At 44.2% G+C, this 16,599-nt stretch overlaps 1 protein-coding gene across 12 annotated transcripts in view; it reads left to right on the plus strand.

Annotated features, from left to right (window-relative positions):
* The window catches only part of raraa (retinoic acid receptor, alpha a), a 141,513-nt gene extending 125,853 nt beyond the window's left edge, over positions 1–15,660 (plus strand). For all 12 annotated transcript variants that reach the window (XM_085171565.1, XM_085171569.1, XM_085171563.1 and 9 more), the window contains 6 exons: positions 6,335–6,476; positions 11,179–11,339; positions 11,472–11,648; positions 11,759–11,963; positions 12,153–12,311; positions 12,480–15,660. In XM_085171565.1, the coding sequence (XP_085027691.1) occupies positions 6,335–6,476; positions 11,179–11,339; positions 11,472–11,648; positions 11,759–11,963; positions 12,153–12,311; positions 12,480–12,676 (1,041 nt within the window). In that variant the 3' untranslated portion in view covers positions 12,677–15,660. The remainder of the gene's footprint in view (positions 1–6,334; positions 6,477–11,178; positions 11,340–11,471; positions 11,649–11,758; positions 11,964–12,152; positions 12,312–12,479) is intronic.
* Positions 15,661–16,599: the final 939 nt, after the last annotated feature.

Here is a 16,599-nt window from a genome sequence, read left to right on the forward strand (position 1 = left end):
TTTTGTAAGCTCAGAGGAGGATAGAGATGAGGACCAGGGATCTGTGGAATCTAATGTAATGTTACTGCCAGGTGCATACCTTATATTTGCACGGTGTGTGCATTCCACAAACCCAACGTGCTGTTAATATTTTCTGTTTACGCTCTGGTCGTCTTCTAGCTACCAAAAAAACTGAAAGTCTTCGCCTTTAAAACATGCTGTATGTTTGGCACAGGCTGGGTGGTGTACTAGTTGTGACCAATGGCTCCTCGGCCAGTGTGTATTTGTTTCCATACGTGCACGGATAGTAGCCTAATGAAAGGAAACGGGTACTGAAAAAAGAAAAGTCCACATTAAAGGGCACACACTCAGGCGGGATGTAGAAATGCAGACGCTACCATTCAAAGACTGAGAGGCCTAAGCTGGTTGAGAGCGAGAGAGCAGACTGTGCTCTGGAAGGCATGAAGAAGCAAAAAGAAAAAAGAGGAGAGAGAGAGAAGCTGAGATGGCTGTAGGGGCAGCCGATTAGGGCACAGGGGCCACAGCTGAACTCACTGACGCCAAAAGTAAAAGATGGTCAGCGCCCCAGAGCACAGGGGGAAGGGGAAAAGTAAGGAAAAGAATGCACAAAGGGAGGAGAGCACAGGAAAGTTGGGAGTGTGATACAAAGTACACCCGGCTTTCCAGCAGGTTAATACTTAGCAGAGTAAATAAATTGGGCCAACAACAATGCTGCTTATTGTGCATCCACTTGCCAAGGAAAATCCTGGTAGTTTGAGGATTAACAAGTAGCATTTTTAACTGATGGTTTAGCAAAAGACAGCCACCACTTTGGTCAAGATGAAATTTAGTTTTACATGTGTGATAAGTAGTGATGGAAATATATGTAAGTATAATATTGGCAGAGCTGTCAGTCTTTGTTTCATGTTTACAGCAGATGATGTTCAGTGTCTGAATGCACGAGAATGGTGATGTTGTAGTTGCTCTTGATATTTTTACTATCCACCGCTTTTGTAATTATCATGTATGAACTAGAGTATCTGAATAAGTATTTATTTTACTGTTTTAAGTTTTAGAAGCAAAGGAGGGTCAGAAGTGTCCTAACTGTGTGCTGCCTTATCCGAATATGTGAAAACATGTATGAATCCATTTAAATACGTGAATGTCTAAAGTATATTTGAAATAATTTCATTTAGAATTGGCATGTGCATGACATTTTGTGAGTGGTGTCAGATTATAATAGCAAACAGTTTGAACAACAGGATGATTCTTAGCATTACACCAGCAGTGAACTGCACACATGTTGTCGTCAGGTTTCCCTGCATCTGTCAGTTTTGCATCTTTACCAGTGTCAGGCGCCAGTTTATTTTCAAGGAGCTGAAAGAGGCTTTGAAAACATCATTTATTGCGAAGATTTCTTTGTTTTCATGGTACAAAGGAAAGGATGTGCTATCAGTCTAATTTTTATATTAAACGTCAGGAACTGCTGGATTTCATATTTGGTGCATGCCTAGTTTTCGCCCCGACAGATGTACAGATAATGGTGATGCACAGCTACTTAAGTATGCTGTATTTAGTAAGCTTGTTACCTGCTACAGTTAGTTATACATTCATCATCTTCAGTTATGGGCCACAGGGGCTGGAGGCTATCCCAGCTGTCATAAGGCAGGTGGCAGAGGTACACCTTGGACGAGTACAGGGAAAACCCGGGCATGTCGAGAGCATGCAAGCTCCAAACCAAAGCCAAAAAACACAGTTGATGTTTTTTTTTTTTTCTTCTTCCCAGAACCATCATGCTGGGATTTGATGATGCTAACGACCTCAGTGGCTAAGGGATATTCTGTGAAACTATCATTAAGAAGGAATGACCAATTCAGGAATATACAATTTGTTTTGTTTTTAATTAGCAAGTTGGGATTTCTAGACATTTAATGCATTTTAGTTGTCTGTGGCACAGAGAGTGGATATCAGGCTTGGTGCAAAGCTGAGTGGGTGTATCCATTTTTCCCCCTCTGATTGTTGGCATGTAATGAGCTCTGACTTTGATCTCAAAAGATGCGCTGCAACAATGCGGCTATTCCAAGTCTTAATCTGCTTTTAATGTTTTCACTTAACATGTATCCCCATTGTCTCACAGGCAATAATTAAGCAGGGTTATAAGATACATAATGAGGCTAAATCACACCTCATTCTAGTGTGTGTGTGTGTGTCTGTGTGACTACTGATTTTGAACACACCTTGTGTCACCTCAGGCAGTTTTATCTGCATTAATCTGAGAGGTTTTTGATATAAAAATGGAAAATATGAAGCAGTTTTTTTCACATATTCAGATGGCAATGTTAAAAAACAACTGTAAAATTCACACTACAACATTCTGAAATGTGGATAGTCTTTTTTTAATAATATTATTATTATTTTTATTCTTTAACTAACTGAAGCGGTTATTATACACTTCCTTTGGTTGGTTAAAAACTCTAAACGGTGTATTAAGCACACGATGAAGACATCTTTAGTGGTTGGAGTGTTGCTCTTTCTGACTGTAGAGCAGTTGTGTCAGAACCAATATTGCAATCAGCCTTTGAAGGCTTTCATGCACTGGAGATGTAACTGATATTTTAGTCAGTCATGAGATATTCTGCACAAAATAAGTTGTTTCAGATGAAAAGCAGTAACGTACTAGATAGGTTTCACTGTCAGTTTTCGACGTCCTCTCTCCCCCTGCAACACCTCCGTTATATACAAATCTTTCATCTCTTCGCATTCAGGTCATAAAATTTTTATCTAGAAAACCACGAGCAAATTTTGCATGCATGCCTTCTCAGCTGAATAGGTGTGTTACTGTGAATGGTAGATTACTGTGAATGGTAGATTATTAACCAGATAGAGAATGCATGAATAATGAGCGGCTCTACTCAGTCAATAATCAGATATATTGAGTAGATACAGGGAGGAAGAGTAGATACAGGGAGGGAGCCACTGTTAGACTGAGGCAGAGGTGGGGGAGGGAGCAGTTAATTGGGCATTTCTTTGCATTACCAAACAGGCAGGCAATAAAAATATAAACCTCTGTGCTCCATTCAAATAATTTCATTGCCCTAACAGCACAACAATTCATCAGGTTAGTAACATGTTGTCATAATCACACTAAAACTCCTAAAACCTCATTAGTTCGACAGCCGCTGTCACCTGCTGGTCCCATCCCTCTTCACAAACCGCTGCCTTCCTCACTCAGTAGCTGCAGCAATAATTTGAAAAGTTCACCATGCCTTCACCGCATCTCTCACTTCAGAGGAGATGACTTGGCATAGCATACTCAATAATTCAACACTACAGGCGTGAGAATATATACGGTGTCTCATCTGAGACTGGGGTAAGTTGAGGGTTAGCAGCGTCTGCTTTACTGCAGCATGCCAAACTACAAAGGCGTTTCCTGGGGGCTGCAGCGAACGGAGGAAGCAGGAGTGGGGGGGGGGGGGTATCGAGCTCTGCTGCTTGGAGACAGCTCATTCTCTTGTTGTTTAAGTTCTACTGCCTGCATATACTTACTAGAATTGCACTTCTTTTTTGTTTCCCCTGCAGATATTAACATTTAAACATTAAATATGCATGCCCACCCCCTCATGTTTATGTTTTTGTCTTTGAGGCATGCCAGTGCAAAGCAGGCATTCTTTCTTCCTGGTATGCAGTGCAGTGCAAGGGAAGTGGCTATTTCCCCAAAAAACAACAACAAAAAAACCCCAACCTCCCCGTGATGAATGTCCCCTATTTGCGGTTTTTCTTTTTGTTAAACAAAGCCTTTATTAGTGTGCGGGCTGTTGCAATAGTTGTTTCGTAATAGGAGCAAGAGCACAGGCCTGCATATACACACGTCCATGACCGCAGTAGGAGGTTGGGAACGCGTTCCTAATCCAGGCGCAGTGTGATATTCGTGTCAGAGAAGATTCCTGTGCTTCCCTGTGAACTCACCAACTCTAGGCACTCCTTACGTCCCACTTAGTAAAGCATTTCCTCACACACGTGCACAGAGCGGAACGTGATCTCAAGCACACAAAGCTCTTAACCAGGTAGACAGCTGGGAATTTAGGAGCACATGACACTCGCAATCACAAATGCACTAGGAACCATTCACTCGTCCTTTTCGTGCCTCCCTCCCTTCTCCCTCCTCTTGCCGCCCTCATCTCCACTGAACTCTGCAGGGTGGCTGACAGGCCTGCTGAGGGCTCTTGTCGCCGGGCGGATTAAGCGGTGATACAAAAAGAGGCTTAAGGGCCACAGGAAGCAATGACTCCTAAAAGGAGGAGTTGGAGGGGGGTGGTGGTGGTGGCAGGGACAATCGACTGCCCCACGAGCCAGCAGCAACAGCCAATCAGGAGGTGCTGCAAGCGGGCACCTGAGCCTCTGCATTATCTGCAGGCGGTGGTCAATCCTCTGATGACCCTGGGGTCAGGGTCGGGGCACTATTGGATCAAAGAGGAGATGATACTCGCCCAAACAAAGACTGGAGAATTATCCCTCAGCTTCGGCAGCTATAAATAAGCTACAATCCTTGTTCTTTTTCACTTGATTGTTTGCTCACTGTTCTATTGTGAGATAACAGCTCTTTTCCAGGGTGGCGGCTGGAGGTGAGAGGGGGTTGGAAATATCTGAAAGCAGCAGAAAATGCATTGTTTATTTGCTGGAAGCATTGCAATAAAATGCACATTTTATTTGGAAATTGTGTTTTTCACCCCCTTTTTTTTCTTTCTTTTTTTTTTTTTTTTTTGTTCAAATTTTTAAAAAAAACCTGACATGTTGCAGCACAGATGTGAGATGCTTACAAAGTCAGGGGAAAAAAGGGTTTGACGAGGTGACCTGAGCACCAAATGGCTTTCTTTTCCAGCCAGAGATGGAGTCCATCATACGTAATCACAAGTATCACCCACACCTGTAAAGTGCCTTGTTGAAACAGATGACAAACGTGACAAACTGCGCACAGTTCCCCTATCAGGAGCCTGAATGACTCTGTGGCGGGAGGACGGGAGATGTAGAAAGAGGCCGGTGATCCGGGAAGGACAAATTGCGGGCTTAGATCCATCAGCCATCTGTCAGCTAGCAAAGCTAATCCCTCTGCGTGGGATGGGCCTCCCTGGCAGCTCCTCTAACCCACTCCACCCCAGCTCCCTCTCGCCCGCCCCAGCTGGTCCCACCCACAAAACATGACCCACCTCGTCGCATCAATACTGACACTGACCTGTATTACATTTGTCCAGAGACCTGCTTGCTGAGTACTCACTCAATTGGGCTTAATTTGCATTAACCTCTCTTTATCTTTCTGACATGATAGGGATGTTTAAGCAGTGAAGCTGCACGGGTGAACATTGATTTTTATTGCATGGGCATATTAAGGAATATATAGATTGGGATGCACTACTTTTCAATGCATGTGAGATGGTCTGGGTTCTCTCAGGTTGAACTTTGCACTGCTAGAGTTTGTTTTTTTTCTTTTTTTTTTGTAATTCATTTTTTAGGGAGTTAAAAATGATCTTACCACATTCTTGGTGTGCGTGTCGTATAAATCAGATATTTTTTTGCTCGTGCTTGTGCAATCAAAAACTAGTTTGTGGTCCCCAGAAATCTCCCATTTCAGCCTACTGACCAAAAATTAGTTCATTATCCTTTTTTCCCTCTTCTCCCATGGGGCTGGATTACATTTTATTTCTTACACAACACTTTTAGCCTATAGTCAGTCTCTCTCTCTCTCTCTCTCTCTCTCTCTCTCTCTCTCTCTCTCTCTCTCTCTCTCTCTCTCTCTCTCTCTCTGTCTCTCTCTAATTATATGCACTTGGCCTGGATCTACAATTGCTTATTTCTGGCTCTCTAAACTAGGCCATGGTTATGTGACACCCAATAACCCTATGCCTTTTACCCCAAAAGCCTTTGGACTTCCAAACCTCCCGAATCGTTTATTGTTTACGTTTCTCATTTGAGCTTTATCCGAGCAGGTGGGCAGCCTCATAAGTTGGTGACAGTTCACTGACCATTATCTCTGTTGTGATTACACACAGATTACGCCACTGCTGGACTTGGCTGTTGTTTGCCTTTTATTTGCAGATGTTTCTAAGTATTCAGCACGGCCTCTTTTTGCTTCTTATTTCCAAATTGTTTGCTTAATGTGAACTGGACAAAAGGCGAATGCCATAACAAAGGCGCAATTTGGACGAGGAAGCCTAAACACATGTAGTATGCAAAATTGCTTATAAATTTACTACTAACTGCTCCATTTCCTATAGCAGTCATATTTCTACCCATGATTCCACCGACACAACCCTCCCTTTGTCTCTTCAATACCTTACACGTCTGTCTCTCTGTCACGCAGGGCTTCTTTCGGCGAAGCATTCAGAAAAACATGGTGTACACTTGTCACCGGGAGAAGAACTGCATCATCAACAAAGTCACCCGCAACCGCTGCCAGTACTGTCGGTTGCAGAAGTGCCTGGAAGTCGGGATGTCGAAGGAGTGTGAGTAAAAACGTGATCATTTTTACCCAGAGTGCCCTGCCCTTACAGGGCATTTAGGGACAAGCACAGATCTCATCACAGCTCTTTAATCCCGGGGTTTTGACATGATTGTGGCCACTGCAGGAAGTCTTAAGTCGCAGCGTTTGTTGACATTTGCTCCTTTGCTAACATTGCGTAAGAATTCATCCCCATCCTCCAGCACAATCTGACAACACATGTCATAATCTACTCGATAGCTGGAGTCTTATCAAGATCATCAAAAGAAATTAAAGCACAAAGCTGTTCCGATTTTTCCATTTGAAAAGAATATCCACCGTATGTGCGAGCGGCAGAGATGCAGTCGTGATGCAGACTGGCATTAGCAGTCAGGGTGTCTCCAGGCTTGGCAGGCCTCTGTGATGAATATGTTCTCACCTGCCGAGAGTGAAAGAGCAGGCGTCTGCTCCAATCATTGCACCCCCGGGGGCTGTGTGAACACACACATACACGCAGGCAGTCAGACTTGATAAAGTAATTGGGAGAGGTGTGACCACAGAGGCCAGCAGGGTTTTTACCTCAACCAGATCACATGACACACACACACATACTTACTTCCCAGCAGAAAAGAGAGGGAGAGTGCTTGTGTGTAGGAGGGGGATGCTTTTATATTCTGATAAACACTTCTTAATGGTCTGAAACTGGGCATGTGTCGATTTGAAAATCATAATAAAAATCACGTGATCAGAAAGTGCAGCACGCCTCCTTCCTGTTTAAACACTCTTGCGTACAGCTTTCCTTGCTCAGTCTCTCTGCGCCTCCTGTCTTCCCAGAGCTATTTACCTCGTCTCTCTGCTGCAGAAAGTGCAGGGAGCGCTCCCCACGCCACAGCACTGTGGCTTACAGTAAAAGAAGTTATCCTCTGAGCTCCTTACCTTTGAATGGGGCCATTAATCATGGTTAGAAAGATCACAGCAGCCAGTTCTTTTACACACAACAGACTGGAGTTGGAGAGCCATCTAGTGGTGACTGGATAGTACTGGATAAGAGAGAGAACAGGCGGGAGGGCTTTTCTGAAGTAGACTCAAGGGAAGGATGTATGATTGTTATAAGTTTATAGTTTTCCAGGCTCCTTTTGTTGAGCTGCTTTTGGTTTTTACTTGAATACTTTTTTCCCGGACTGTGTTCATGTTCTGCAGGTTTCATATCACACAGTGCTGACTTTGGCCAGTGGAACTGGTCTGGTGTGGCGAGGCGGGAGGGACTGGCCATCTGGGGCCAGCAGGGACTCTCTCTTCGCCTCTGACACAGACACGAGAACGGGCACGCTCATCAAAGTGCACTCTTCACCATAATTCCATGCTCACGTATGCATAAATTATGCGCATACAAGGTGACAAACACAAGCTGGTAGGAATAAAAAGCCTGTAACAGAAATACACTCCGACAGCTTCGCTTGGAACGGGCATACACTCCCCTGTCAAACACACACGCAGAAGGTGGACCCCCCGCTAGTGCCGGGGGTACGTCTGGGTGACCTTGTGTCTGCTGGCAGACAGCTCCAGATGACAGTGCCATGCCTGCTGCCAGGTGGCAGTGGCACACAAGACAGAGCCGGGAGGAGCGGGGAGGGCGTTGGCAGCAAGTGGAGGGTTACAAGGGAAACGCCTGTAAAGGCTAGCGCCAGCTTCAACCTGACGGTGTGTGGTTGAAGCGGACAGCTACGAGCAACAGCTGTTCCAAGGGATTGCAAAAGCTGCACCGTTGTTCTCTAAATTTTGTGAGAAATATGTACATTCTCAAGCAGAGAAGGGGGGAAGGGACAAGAAGCAGAAGTTTCAAGTAAAAGGCTGTATTTATAGCAAATCAGTTCCACTTTTTAACTGTTTTTATATAATCACAGTTCACTACCATGTTGCGTTCATGTTGGAGTCCTCTCAACAGTATCCCACCTTTTTTCCCAAAGTAATCAGCCTTTCCTCGAGGAAGGTGTTATTCAGCGATAGAAAAAGTAATAAAAGCAAAATAAGATGAAGCGCAGAATGATGGAGAATCGTGCAAAGAGGGGATAACATCAACCAGAGAGGGAGGATAGCGACGAAAGATGAAGGCAGAGAGAGGGAGAGAAGAGTACTGAACCCGGTGTGAGCAAGAATGAAAATCTAGAGTCGAGAGAGCCGAGGGGGGAGTCGGGGGAGGAAGGGAGGAGTGAGGCTGGAGGACAGAGAAAGAGAGAAAGAGGGGGGAAAGTTTCATCACTGTCGACGGTGGCTCTGCGCTGCGAGCAGCAGGAGCAGGGGTAACATTGACATTTTTATCTTTCCATTGAATTTAATCTGTGTGATGGACGAGCTGCCAGAACTTTAATTTTCCTCACATGAATTATCCCTTTCTGCCCACCTCCCTCTGTCTTGTACACAGACACAAACACGCGGGCACAAAAAACCCCCGCATACACACCCGTGGCACCAAAATTGTGTATTAAGTTGCACGTGCGCAGCCGAAATCCACTACGAGAGGGAATGATTGAGTGATGGCTGGGCGTGCACGCGTGCGTGCGCCGACGCAGTATTCTGTGCACGCTGCACACCGGCTCATGTAAATCCTTTTTATGCAACGAGCGCGCAACTGTGGACAATCCATGATGCAAGTCCCTCCATTAGCATTCATATTCTCATAATACATTTTTTAGATTCATGGCTGGAAGTTGACACACAAACATCAAATGTACATTTGTCTCTACACACATCCACACGCGGATGATGATGATGATGATAATAATAATAATAAATACTTTTAAAAAAGAAAAGCAAGGCAAGGCAGTATTTCTTTCATTTGCACTCCCCTGCCAGAGGCCTCCTTCCCCCCAAGTTATTGCATGTGGCAATTCGCCATGACAGATCGCCAGTCGTGCCTAATAGTTCTTTAATGACTTCATTAAATTGTGTTGTGCGGCTTATGATTGTGCTGCCGATTTGTCAGCGAGGGTAATGTCTGGGCACTAGGGATGCCCCACTTTTATTTGTGAATTAATTGGACATTGAGTGCGTTGCAGCCCTCCACCCCTCCCCTCATTGCACACAGGACACAGAATCCCAATCAGCTCCACAAACAGGGCTGGCCCAAATATCTTCAGCAGCTTACTACAGTGTTATGCAACCAGCCTCCTAAGATGAGGGCTTGTTAAACAGGGTGTTCCTTCCCTAACTAAGTCATAATTAGCTCATTAAAGTAAATGGAAATGAAAAAAACATTTTGTTTTCCGTGTTTATACCCACATAGTTTATGAAGCGGTCTCATCACAGCATACTCTTCTTCATCGGCCTTTCTTTGCTGCTGCGTTTTCTGCGCAAGTACCAGTGCATGCTGGAAAATAATGCATTACCACGATCGCAGCGGGGTCTTCTTCACTTCTTGTTGTGGTGAGCGGTGCTTAGCAATAACATAATGCCAGATCAGACTTCCAGCCCCCGCCCTCCTCCTCGCCTTCTTGTTCTCCCAGGCAGGGAGGCCTGTCTGTGGGCTGATGAATGAGCAGCAGCACAGAGTAGTGCTCCCCCCCCCCCCCCCTCTCCTTGGCCCTGGTCCAGGCCCCCTCTGTCAAAAGACACTGATCTCCCATCAGCCCGAGCGCTCTTGCCCTTAATGGTCAAGGTTGGTATTAAGACAAGGAAAATCTGATCTCAGGTTAGTGGCTGGGGGAGGCGGGGACGGTGGTGCAGGTACCTTGAGGGGAGGTAGAGATTGGAGAAGTGATAGAGTTGGAAAGGTGGATGATTTAAAGCATTTTGAAAATGAGAGAGGGCGTGCATTGGCTGAGAATGAGACGCACTGAGAGGATGACTAGGAAAGCGAGAACGTGTTGTATAACCAGGAGAGGGAGAGAGATGCGAGAGGGAGAGAGAGAAAAAGCTGGAAGGTTTTTCTCTCTCTCTCTCCCCGGTATGGTCTCCGCAGCCGAGCCCTTTTAAAACCATTAGAGGCAGGATATTTGTCATATTATGTTATTAGATTAGCTGGGACCTCTAATGAAAGCTGTGGCAATTTGTCAGCCTTATGGATAGCTCCATCCCCCACCACTATTTATCAACTAGCACCCCATCACACCCAACACACCCCCACCCCAGCCTCAGCGCACACACGTACACATGTACACACAACATAGTCGAAGCAAAACCGCATCCAAAAATGGATGGGAGAAATGGATCGAGCTCATAATGGGATTCCAATGCTAAACACCCCGCCTAGTGTTTTTTGTCATTTGGGGTGAGCACACCACTCGCAGCCAGAGCGCCCGAAGGGAAACGACAGAGGATTATTTCATGGTTTTTTTTGTTTTGTTTTTTTCCCCTTCTCTCCCTCTCCATTACCATAGCCCATCCTGGATGGAGCTGTCTCACAACATTTATCTTACAGTATCGGATAAGAAAAGATGTGTTTGCTGCCGCTGTTTGCTGCACACTGAGGATCGGTTCCTGCTTATAACTCTCCTCAGTTTTACCTCAATCTGCAGTCAGGAGTTACTGATAAAGGAATGCATGCAGACTGTAATTAGCTCCATGAACTGTACGCTACACTTGAAATAGCTCTGAAATGCTGCTGCCTGAACCGCTGTGTTTGAAGAGAAAAAGAATACAAGATTAAATGTAAAGTTTGCCAAGACTTTGTGTTTTGTTGAAAGGGTTCGAGATGCATACTAATCTCTCTGTTCCTTCCGTCCCTTTAGCGGTGAGGAACGACCGGAACAAGAAGAAAAAGGATGAGAAGAAGCAGGAGTGCACAGAGAGCTACGTGCTGAGTCCTGACACGGAGCAGATGATCGACAGGGTTCGCAAGGCACACCAGGATACTTTCCCCTCCCTCTGCCAGCTGGGCAAATACACTACGGTCAGTGGCATGAGACTGACAGTCTGTGTGTCCTTATGTTCATTCACCTTTTTCAAGTGTGAGAGTTTTGTTTTTTTATTTGCCTTTGAAATAAATTTGATCTGCAAATATTTTTTTCCTTTATTCGTACAGACTAACAGCTCAGAACGACGTGTGTCCTTGGACGTAGACCTGTGGGACAAGTTCAGTGAGCTGTCCACTAAGTGCATCATCAAGACAGTGGAGTTTGCCAAGCAGCTGCCCGGCTTCACGACGCTCACCATCGCCGACCAGATCACTCTGCTCAAAGCTGCCTGTCTGGACATCCTGGTACGAATAACGCACACATAAAAAACGTCTACCTTAGATGTTTTCAATGAATAAAACTGGAAGTTCGGTTTGAATTTTTTTCACAAACCGAGCCTGTCTGCTGTCCACAGATACTGCGGATCTGCACACGCTACACACCAGAGCAAGACACGATGACTTTCTCAGATGGACTTACGCTAAACCGAAACCAGATGCACAACGCTGGCTTCGGTCCCCTCACTGATCTGGTTTTTGCCTTCGCCAACCAGCTCCTTCCTCTGGAGATGGATGATGCAGAGACGGGGCTGCTTAGTGCCATCTGTTTGCTGTGTGGAGGTACGGCAGGTCTTTAGAAAAAGGCCCTTAAAGCTTGCTTGGGTCATGTTTGTGTCAGAAACAGCAGCGGGGTAGCAATGCTGCACTCTTTTCCTTAGCACCATCTAGTGTCCACTGTGGTTCTAACAGTCGGAGAGTATTTGCTGACCCTTTTCTCTGTGCTTTTTTTTTTGTTTGTTTTGTTTACAGATCGACAGGACTTGGAAGAAGCAGACAAGGTGGACATCCTGCAGGAACCCCTTCTGGAGGCGCTGAAGATTTATGTAAGGAAGAGGAGGCCCCACAAACCGCACATGTTCCCCAAGATGCTGATGAAGATCACTGATCTTAGAAGCATCAGTGCTAAAGGTCTGTAGTTCCCTTGTGTTTCTACATATATAGTGCTACAGTGATTAGTTACTCAAGTGTACGATTGATCATTTCTACTTTTTCTTTTGTATATTCCATTTTAGAATGAATGAATGAGTATGTTTTACCAGAACTTACACTGATAGCTTACATTTTTCCATCTTGCAGGAGCTGAGCGTGTCATCACGCTGAAGATGGAGATCCCCGGCTCCATGCCACCTCTCATCCAGGAGATGCTGGAGAACTCAGAAGGTCTGGAAAGCGGAGCCGCAGGCGGACGACCCAGCGGCGCCCCCCCAGGCAGCTGCAGCCCCAGCCTGTCCCCCAGCTCTGCCCAAAGCAGTCCAGCTACACAATCGCCGTAGTCACGGCCCACGTTTTCATTTTCATTTTTTCTTTGTGTTGCGCTCTGTCTCCTCCATTAATGTTCTGAAGAGGAGGGGTGAAGGAGGTGGGTCTTCTTGGCCCCTAACTGCTGAACACAGGAGACCAGCAGAGCCAACCACCTCCTCTCCGACAACAAAAATCCCCATCTCCTGATCCGCTTTCCCCTCTCTCTGGATTTCTATCCAGACATAAGGGGAGATGAGGCTGGAGCAGGCCGGGATAACCGGAAATCTCCAACATACCACACCGTAAATACTGCTGATGACTCTTCCTCCTTCTCCCTCCCTTCTCCACCTTTTTTTATTTTCTTTTTTCTTTTTGAAAAGACTAACGGAGATGAGGTGTGGATGAACCCGAGAGCGGTTGGAGCACAATGGAACAAATATAAAGACGAGAACAATGAACACAGACTGACTTGACAAACACCAGACACTTTTGTTTTTTTTTTTTGTTTTCTTTTCGTTGTTGTTGTTGTTGTTGTTGTGCTCTGAGGCCGACTACAACTGAACTTTTGGGACTTGTCAAAAGAACCCACTCCTCAAAGACTCTGGGTCTTTTCCTCTTTTCCAGTTTCATGAAAAAAATAACAGATTTCGTACAAAAAAAAAGATATATAAATATATAGAGAAAAATTAAGGACCTATTGCGATCGACATGTCCAGAACAGGATGGCAGGTTGAAATGAGGACATGTTTTCTGAGCTGAGATTAGAAATTGTTGTACTCCTTCACTGTTTGAATCTTTTTCATACCCATCGAGTATTGAGAAAAATGCTTCGGTTTCACATTTGTATATTCTAATTGACGGGGGGAAGAAAAAATAAAAGATTATTTTTTTTCCCTTTCCAGTCTACACAAGCAAACACACACAAATGTGCACAGAAAACAAGTCGCAATGATTATCACCTACTATTCCAGGTCGGATTTGTTTTCCCTTTTTTTTTTTTTTTTTTTTTTTTCTTCCAAGAGATTGGGGGGGAAATGATTGTATGAACTCAGTTGTATGATATGGTCACAGGTCCTTTCAAGAAATCAAATTAATGAAGATTCATTATTAAGGTGTATTTTAAGTAGCCTTTTGAGTTTGTGTATATAAGCTGTATTCATTTCTTTAAAACTATGAAGAGTTTTAGGGTTCACCTGATCGATTTTTTTTTTTAAAAGAATACCGTTTTATGTGTTTTTAGGTTTGTGATTCAAGAAAAGACGTTTTGAGCACATTTTACTGAAGGAAGTTCTTTCATGTTTCGTGTCCTACTTTAAAAAACAAAACAAAAACATGGCAGACCCATCACAAATCACTGGCTCTAAAGGTTTTGGCTTCACGAACAGTTTTGCCCCCCCGACCCCACTTTTCTTTCTTTTTTTTTATGTACAGTAGGTAAGAAAGTAGCACTCCTGTCGGGGCATAGCTTTTTTTGTGTGTTTGGCCATGTAGCAGAAAGAGAAGGCGGCGTTTGAGGAAATGGTTTAGACGCCTTCTGTGGCCTGACGGGCTCAAACAAGCGGCGGCGGCTCTGCTTCAAAGAGAGTTGAAATGTGAACAATGGTGTACATACACTCTGTATTAAACACAAGTAAATCTCAGTGCTCTCTCTCTCTCAGTGCATCAATTTGTAGTCAATAGGAGAAGACTAGACTCTAGTTGATCCCCCTCCTCCACCTCTGCCTCTACCCCAGCGATCAGGCAAGGCGAGGTCCCAAATATGATGTTTGTCAGCTAACTCCCCGCCCCTCACCTCCACCTTGGCAACCTGTGGTAGAAACAATATGTGACTTAACTGAATCCAGAGCAACCTCGTGCCCTGTGACACCAAAAACGCCTTCACCATTGCTACACATCACCCAGACCATCATTACTGTACGCGCACCAATGTCTCAGGAAGGAATCATTTTTGTGTGCTTGGCCTGTCATTTGTATATGTTCTGTGCTGCAACCCCCTCCCTCTCCGGTAACAGATGCACATACACACACACACACCTCTGCTACTGAGCCCTTCAGATTTTTCTTCACTCGCTTTTGTTTGGCCTGGCAAAACCAGGACTTGTGCCGAGAGACACTGACCCCTGACCGCTCCTTTTTCCAACATCCGTAGGATGCCAGTGTGGACTCTCTCCGAGTCGTTCACATGTCCTCTTTTCCTTTTTTTTCTTTCCTTTTTTTTTTTTTCTTGTACGGTCAAAGCTGCTTTCGTCATTTTAGGACTTAACCTGTCCAGAACGGCGCACAAATTTTCCCTCCACAGCGAATCTGGAATAGCAACAGACACACCGTCAGTTTGAAAAGTATGGAATATGTTGCAATTTTGTCAAGATTATCAAGCGACTTTGGAAAAAAAAAAAAAAAAAAAACAAAACGAGAAAAAAGATTTAGAAAAAATAATAAAACCAACATTTAATAATTAAACGTTTGTGTTGTTCATATGGTGGTCTTTTCAATTCTTTTCTTTACAGCATCACACTCATTAGCTTTTCACTCATTTACACTGGTGAGCCATCCACACGCAGTCACTGACTTTAATTATGCTTTCTGGAAGGTTTGGGGCCACTATTAACAGCCAGAAGCTGTGTTGCTTGAATATATGACAGAGAAGCTTTATGACCACAATGAAAACCTCCATTACAGTAATGTCAGAGTAAAACATTATCCAGCACTGCAAATTTGTAAGCTGTAAAAACACTATTTCTCTTGAAATGGTTTCAGTTTTTTTTCTTCTTCAAATCGAAGCAATTCAGTGCATTTAGGTATGCAAATATAGTCAAGATGTCCTAATAAGGTCAACACAGAGAAGAGTGATTTAAGTGACTTTTAATGTGGCCTGGTCATTGGTGCCAGGTGGGCTGGTCTGAGTATTTCAGCAACTGCTGATCTGCTGGGATTTACTCGCATAACCATCTCTAGGGTTTACAGAGGATGGTCAAAAAAAGGAAGCTATCCAGTGAGCAGCAGTTCTCTGTGAAAATATGACAATGTTGATGACAGAGGAGAATGGCAAAGCTGCTTTGAAAGGATAGGAAGCCAACAGTAACTCAAATAAACACTTGTTATAACCAAAGTATGGAGAAGAACATCTCTGAAAGCACAGCATAGCAAATCTTGAAGCCAATGGACTCGAATAGCAGAAGACCACACCTTGTTCTATCAGCTAAGAACAGGAAATTGAAAATACAATTTTCCATGGGCTCACCAAAACTGAATGGAAAAAGATTGGAATAATGTTTCCTGGTCTGATGAGTCTCCTTCAGCATTTAACATAAACAGCATGAAAGCATGGATCCATCTTTTCAGGCTGGTGTTGATAATGGTGTAATAGTATGAGGATGTTTTCTTTTTTGGCCCCTTTAATCCCGAAATAGCATTGTTTAAATGTCACAACCTACCTGGGTGTTGTTGCTGACCACGTCTATCCCTCCGGTGGCTGCTTCCAGCAGGATAACGCACCATGTCACAGATCACAAATCTTCTGAAACTGCTTTTCAGAATATGAGTTCACTGTACTCAAATGGTCTCCACAGTCACCAGGTGGTAGAACAAGAGATTGTCATCATAGATGTGCAACCGAGACATCGCCATCAACTATGTAATGCTGTCATGTCAGTATGGTCAAAAAATATCAGAGGAATTTTTCCAGCACCTTGAAAGAAAAGGGGTTGAACGCAGTAGTAGCAAGCTATTCTTAAAAACAAACAAACAAAAAAAACTGGCTGATGAATCTATATGCAGATAGTGGAAAATATGCGTGCAGCATATCAGAATATACTAACTGGAAAAGAAACCAGTGTCAAGATAAAGCTACCAGTACAGAAAACATTGTAAACAATACAGTAAATGTTCTTCAATAAATATCCCAAGTTAGCCAGTAAGCTATCCAGTAAATGTGTGAGAAATGTCTATTGTGATT

Source organism: Neolamprologus multifasciatus, chromosome 8 (assembly GCF_963576455.1).
Source record: "Neolamprologus multifasciatus chromosome 8, fNeoMul1.2, whole genome shotgun sequence".
In the NCBI taxonomy this organism is placed as follows: domain Eukaryota; kingdom Metazoa; phylum Chordata; class Actinopteri; order Cichliformes; family Cichlidae; genus Neolamprologus; species Neolamprologus multifasciatus.